Source organism: Pipistrellus hanaki (genome assembly GCF_964339955.1).
Source record: "Pipistrellus hanaki genome assembly, chromosome: 5".
Classification (NCBI taxonomy): Eukaryota; Metazoa; Chordata; class Mammalia; order Chiroptera; family Vespertilionidae; genus Pipistrellus; species Pipistrellus hanaki.
The window spans coordinates 84,890,094-84,897,254 of NC_140507.1; the positions used below are offsets into that span (position 1 = coordinate 84,890,094).

Below are 7,161 nucleotides of genomic sequence, written 5' to 3' on the forward strand. Positions count from 1 at the left end.
CATACTTTCCATAAACCAACTAAAAAGCTTTGTTTACCATATTCCTGTATGTACGGGCCCCTCCCTGCCTGTAGACATTCTATTCCTATTCTCCCTCTCGCCTTTCTCCTTAGTTACCTGAAGCACTACAGTATGCATGGCATAATATGATAAATTCATTTCCAATTCACTGCATTATCCCTTGAATATTTTAATGACTCATTGAATGGAGTAAAAAAAAAGAAAAAGCTATTTCAAATGAACAATTATGCTGCATTAGTCTAAGGGCTGATTATATTTAAACACCGCTCACTGGATAACAGGACACGGCGACCTCAGCGTACGAGAGCTAATTTGGCTCTTATCTCCAAATAATTTTACACTGCAAATTGCCATGAAAACCTAAAGGGCTTTAAAAACATTCATCAAAAGATAATATCCCACTTCGGAGCAACATTTTATTTAAATTATTTTGAATGGGACCTCAGGCATCCCGGGGGTGGGACAGTGACGGCAAGGTGGGGACGGTGAGTGATAAGGAGGTGGTGAGGGCTGCTGGGTCGTGTAAGAAAGAAAAGCTGCAGATGTTGGGGTGAAGCACAGCAGTGGGCGTGGGAAGCACACAGCAGGCCTGCCACTTGTAGCTCAGCCTCTTGCCCTGGCTATGGTCTGGAATGCCTCCAGCGGGTCCTGACCTGATCCAGAGGTCACAGGGCAATTCCCAGAGGCTGAGTTGTGGGATAGATCCCTCTCTCCCAACGACGACCATCCCCCAAATAAGTCTGGGTCAGGCCAGGTCCTCCAGGCTGGGCCGAATCCATCTAGAATCCAAAGGCAAAAGAATGGGTTCCCCCCCTCTTGGTCTGTGAGTTGGGGCATTGTCTAGAGCAGTGGTTCCCAACCTTTCTAATGCCACGACCCTTTAAAACAGTTCCTCATGTTGTGGTGACCCCCAACCATAAAATTATTTTCCTTGCTACTTCATAACTGTAATTTTGCTACTGTTATGGATCGTCATGTAAATATCTGTGTTTTCCGATGGTCTTAGGCTCTACAGCAGCGGTTCTCAACCTGAACTTCTCCTAATGCCACTTCTTCAAAATGGACTCGCCCAGGCCGTGGTATTTTGTGGAAGAGCCACACTCAAGGGGCCAAAGAGCCGCATGTGGCTCGCGAGCCACAGTTTGCCGACCACTGGCCTAAGGGAAGTGGCTGCTGGGGTCAGATTTCCCAGTTTGAGTTGTGGCAGAGAGAATCACATTTATTGAGGTCCTGCTCCTATTCCATCTGGTTCAGGAGTCTTAATCTCAGTGAACCCTGGGAAATAGATATTATCATGCCTGTTTCAATGGTGAAGAAACCGAGGCTCAGAGATTACCACCTGAGAATGGCAGAGTCTGGAACCTCCCCTGGGTCGTCTGACCCAAAAGTGCAGGCTCTTTGCCCCCCTCTCTGGTGGCATGCACAAGTCTGGTTTATAACCAAGGCCCCTCTGCATTATCCCCATTGCCAAATACTTGTGAGGCCCATAGATCTAAACCCACATGCTCTGAGGGGGCATTAGCCACACCTTGCAAGGTGGACCTTCACGGTATAGGGCAGAGCATGCACAGACGAGGGCACAAATATCAGCAGCGCAATGAATAATACAGGTCTAAATACAGAAATTAAAGAATTAATTCTATTTCCTTGGCCTGACCTCTTTGTCCGAACCCGTGGTCCTGATAAAGTGTGTTTATTTCTTCTGTTTATTATCATTAGCTTACTTATGAGCACATAGAAAATCCAGTTATGTGAATATATATATATATATATATATATATATATATATATATATATATATATATATCCACTGCTTGATTGATTAGAAATGAGGATAAATTTGCTGCTTTCCACAGTGCCTGTCTCAGGGGAGGCGTCTCCTCTTTGCATATGTAATTTCCTTTTTCCTTGTCTCCGTCTTGAGGAGCAGGGATTTGTGTCAGTTTTGCAGACAAGCAGCTAGCTGTCTCAGAGAGGTCAACTAACTTGCCTGAGATCTCTCAGGAAGTGGGAGCGATAATCCAAACACAAGAGTCTTGTTCACATCACCGGAAAGCAAGAGGCTATGACCCTGGTCCTGTTTATTGGGTTTCCCATTGATTTTATTTACACGTGGAGGACCTTTAGAAAAAAAACCCCTCTTATTGTGGAAAAATCCAACCCTCTAGAAAATTGTAGATGGAATAATAAAACCCGAGAGGTCCTTTTAATTCAGGGGTCCTCAAACTTTTTAAAGTGGGGGCCAGATCATGGTCCCTCAGAGAGCTGGAGGGCCGGACTATATGAACTACTAATCCCTACTGTAACACCTTGGCTGCGCTCACTGCCCAAAAAACCTGGCGGGCAGGATCAGACTCCCCTGGGGGCTGCATGTGGCCCGCGGGCCGTAGTTTGAAGACCCCTGTTTTAATTAAACCAGAATCGGTTGCCTTTAGGCTGAGGACATTGAACAAAAGGGACCCTTGAACTTGCCGTGTCCTTTACTCTCTTAAACAAAAAACAATAACAAAAAATACATTCAGGACACATTTTCCAATCATTGACGATTTTTAGGAGGATTTTCATTTCTGGAAGGAAAAAGGTACTCTTTCCTTTTTAATTGTTCTCAGTGTTCTTTGTTACCAATCAGGATGTTCTTTGTGGAAAGTCTTAATATACTGTCTTCCTGTGCTCAGTATTCCCGTTAACAATAAAAAGTCTAATGAACATGTCTGAGCGCTATATTCAGAGACAAATAGAAGACGAACCAATAAGTGTCTCTTATGAAAGGAATGATGCAAATTAATTGATATCTTAATTAGGCTTTAGCATGAAGATGATTAGATTGAATCAGAACCGAAAAACTTAAAGGAAAAGCTGAGGGCATGGCCCTGGGGAGAGAGAGGTATTATGTGTGCCGGTGCTCTCTGAAAATCTCTTTTGCTCAAGGAGAGATTTTCCAAGAGGGGGATGGAAATCTAGTCCTGCCCCCGAGCTAATGGGCACCCGCAGGTGTGGGGAGTTTGCCCGGAGTGAGCCGGGTGCCCTCGCAGTCCCACTCCGTGCTGCCGCCCCCTGCCCCTGCCTCCCCTGAACAGAAGCCCTCGGAAAACAGAGACACCCCCTCCCTTGTTTGCCTCTGGAACCCCAGTGCTAGCACAGCCCCTGACTTCATGCCCAATGATAAGGTCACAGCAGACAGGTATGTAGAGCTTACTATGCATTCTGGATACTGTTCTAAGCACTTGATTTAAAATAATTCATTTAAACTTCCAAACTACAGGGTGAGGCAGGGACTGCTGGTATCTCCACTTGGCGAGCCAGCAGACTGAGACACGGGTTGAGCAACTTGCCGCCTGCAATCAGATGGTTGATACGGGTGGATTCAGATGGGAATGACAGAGGTCCGGCTCCAGGGTCCTTGCTCTTACACACGATAACACAGTAGGTAATGGTCAATCCATTTTTTTTTTTTGCAGAGTGAAAGGAGCAATGTGTACCACTAATGCATGGTTCCTACTCATGGACTGCTCTCAAGTTTTTAGTTCTACTCATGGACTACTCTGTCATAGACCCTGCCAGCCTCTCTGTGGAGATGGGGGGAGGGGGGTTGTAGATGCTTCCTGTATTGAACTAGTTGCTGTCTGGTTTCAACCGGAAAAGACAGACCCTACACAGGGACTGCCCCAGGCATGGCCCAGTCCATCACCCAACTAGGCCTGGACCCTAATATCCAGGCCCACCAAGGCTCCACCAAGTTTGCCTCTGTGGCCACTATGGCTCACAGAGCATTGCTACTCCACGTGTGCAGTGCTTTATGGCTGCCTTATCGCTGGGCTGCTTACCGCTGAGGGGAATGACAGCATGTAGGGTGTACATTCATGGGGTTCCCTACGCTGGTCAGGTGCTTTATTTACCAAGATGGCGTCTTCTGGGGAGGGTTCCTGGATTCATCTACCCATAAAAATAACCAGAAATAGGGCCCTGGGATGGGGGAAAGGGGAAAGAGATCAGTTTCCCACTTTGCAGAGGGCACGGTGGCACGCCCCTGCCTCAGTGGAGCTGCTAGAAGAGGTGTGCTGTGGACCCAAACCACGAGGCATAGCAGGAAGGGCGTACAGCTTGGAGGTGGGGTCCTAGATTGAAGACCCACCCCTACAACCCATCTCCAAAATGGGGATAATGCCCAGTTCACAAAATCATTATGAGGATCCAAAGGACGTTTCAAAGTCCCTTTCATTTGAAAATTGCTCCACAAATGGCCAATATGAACAATGACCCAGGCATTCTGACAGGGAACTCTTCTGTCTTTCTTCAAGCTGCCGAGCCCTCTCTGCCTGTCTGCAGTGGCGCCCGGGAATCTGTGTTTGATAAGCTGACCTGAAGGTGCTCTAAATGTTTGAGATCACCCAGCAGCAGCTAACACCAACACAAAGGAAGCGTCTCTGTGTGTGATTACCACTTGTCTTCCTTTGGCCAAGGTCCACAGCCTGAGACCCAAAAGGGCCTGGCTTGCGTGGGCTCTGTGGCTGGCGGAAATTGTGGGCTGGCGGGCAGGCTAAGTGGATATAGCAGAGAGCTGCTCCTTCCTGCTGGCCCCTTGGATCGGGGAAAGGGGGTGAAAATGCGGCCGAAACCCAAGCCTTCTCCAGCCTGAGCGGGAAGACAGAGGGCTGTGCCTGGCCAGGTGACCTTGGTAAGCTCTGCGGCTTAGCAGCCTTGCTGACAGCTGCCACCTGCCAGGTACCACCTGCTCTGCTTCTGAGCTGGGCTACTGAGGCAGAACCTATGTGTGCACCACAGGCTGTGTGAGAGAACTGTCTTGAGTGAATATCGTGGTGAAGGTAATGGGCAGGGGGACTTCAGGCTTAGGAGAGAGGCAGCCTTAGTGCTGACATTATTTCATCCCCAACAGCTTCTGATTTCTGGCCTCAGAATCACCCCATAGAACCATCTTAGAGACAGCCATGTGTGGATGGTGAACTGAGGTGTAACAGCTTTTCTGAGAGTTTCAGCCCCTATGACCACCAAGCTCAGAGAATGACAATGGCCTAGATTGGGGCAAGATCCAGTATCTTCCTTTTGTGCCCTCAGCTCTCCTCCCTCCCCTGATGGAATAGGTCTCCCCAAGCTCTGCTCCTTCGAATGCTTTTGGTGTTTCCAAGGCTCCTCAGCAGGCCGAAGGGTGCTCGGCTGGGCAGTGCGGAGCACCTGAGCATCCTGGGAGGGGCCTGTGGTCACTGGGCAGGGTCGGTTGTCAGGGTAACTCCCCCCTCACCCGCTATTCCAGTGGCAATGAGAGCTCTTGCCTTGCTCAGGAATGCCAATAGCTAGTTTAGACGGACACCCCCTCTGCCCCATAGCTCTAGAAGGAAGAACACAACCTCCTCATATCTGTGGTGGCCTTTGTGTTTTCCAACGCCGTATGTTCTCACTGGGTCATCATGACAACCTCCTCGGATGACGGACACAAAACGCCCAGAGGGCTTCCAAGTGACTTGCCCATGGTCATTGAGTTGGGAACCAGTCAAGCCTGGATCCAAACTTTGTCTTTCCCACCATCTTACGGGGTTGATGCCTTTGTACCCTCTATGCAATGGTCTTTGGTGGGCTTTCTGGGCAGAGCTGTATGAACGCTCGAAGCTAATGTGGATTTGCCCAGAGTGCACTGCCAGGTGCTCATGCACAGAAGGTTCAGTGGTCAAATGAGTTTGGAAAAGAAATGCATACTATAGAGTGCATATCAAGATACCAAAAGCTCTAAAAAGCTCCTCAGTGAGCTTGTCTGTCATGTGGGCCCGCCAGCCCACAATTTCCGCCAGTCACAGAGCCCACGCAAGCCAGGCCCTTTTGGGTCTCAGGCTGTGGACCTTGACCTTCCCTCCACCCATCCCCACATAATGTCCATTGACAATCTACCAGATTTGAGTTCCTCAGACCTACACCAGAAAGTGTGAGGCAGGCTCCTTCATGAATATGACAGCAAAGGGACAAAGATGAGGGGAGGCCATTTGTTTCTGCACAAAGAAAGGAAACGTCTGCCTATCAGAAGGAGGTCCTGCCAGATGCTCCCCACCAATTCCACCTCCTGGACTGCACAGAATCACCCCAATGCCCCGAACCCATCCCCTGGCAGTGGGGTGCCAGAGCCAATTATTAAATTTTCAGGAATTATTCAGTAGCTTGGCATTGGCTATGGTGGAAGTATTTGCACTATAGAATTCAGCAAACGCTACAAATTGGGGTTCATCCCCCTGTTCTTCTGACTGCCCACTTGCCTGTGCACCACTGATCCTGACAGGTAGGTGCTGGGGAGTGGCCTGATGCAGAAGTTTTTGCTCATCAGAGTCCTCAACCCTCATGAGTGAGAACCGAGAACAGCAGAGAATGATAGCAACTTTCCGGCCATAATCCCCAGTGAATCAGAAAGTGCCTCTTGGCTGACTTACTTTGATATCTGCCACCAGCCAATGTCTCCAGTACCGAGCTTGGGGCGAAGCCCTGCTAGGGGCATCTGGATCCACCATCACCAGCATGTAGGTTGAATTCTGTAATATATTCACACACAAAAAAATGCATCATTATGGCTAGAATAGCGATGGGAAAACTACCCGGTGCAGACCATCCTTTAGCTCTATTCTCACCTATAATGGCTGACCCACCCCTATAGCTTCCTACCTACGTCATCTTGTTTCTCGTGACATTCCTCGTGTGCCTCATGTTTGTGCTCAGAGGAAGGACGTTCACTAAGAAGATAGCTTAATAAGTTGGATTTCCCTGTATGAAATGGACTAAGTCAAACAAGCATATTTGCTAAGCACCTGGAAATCCTATGCTAGGGATTTCCTGCAGAGGAAACAAAGGAACCTAAAACAGGGCTCTGCTCTCAAGAAGCTCACAGTGTAGTTGGAGCGGCTTATCTATTAATTCAGCAAATATAGGAGATCTTACTCTGGGTCAGGAACTGTTCCAGGTACTAGGATTCCAACAAATAACAAGATACTATGGTCCATACTTTCAGGAAGTTTTTATTCTAGGTAAAATATACATATTTGAAAAACAAAAACAAAACCATACCCAAACAAACAAAGAAAACCCAAGGAAATGTTAAGTTTGATTAGTACTATGATTAATAAAATAGGGTAGAGTGAGAGGGAGTGA

The 7,161-nt window shown here is 48.0% G+C and overlaps 1 protein-coding gene across 2 annotated transcripts in view; it reads right to left on the bottom strand.

Annotated features, from left to right (window-relative positions):
- Positions 1-7,161, bottom strand: part of PEBP4 (phosphatidylethanolamine binding protein 4) — a 199,839-nt gene that overhangs the window by 90,315 nt on the left and 102,363 nt on the right. For both annotated transcript variants that reach the window (XM_084884468.1, XM_084884469.1), the window contains exon 4: positions 6,450-6,548. In XM_084884468.1, the coding sequence (XP_084740594.1) occupies positions 6,450-6,548 (99 nt within the window). The remainder of the gene's footprint in view (positions 1-6,449; positions 6,549-7,161) is intronic.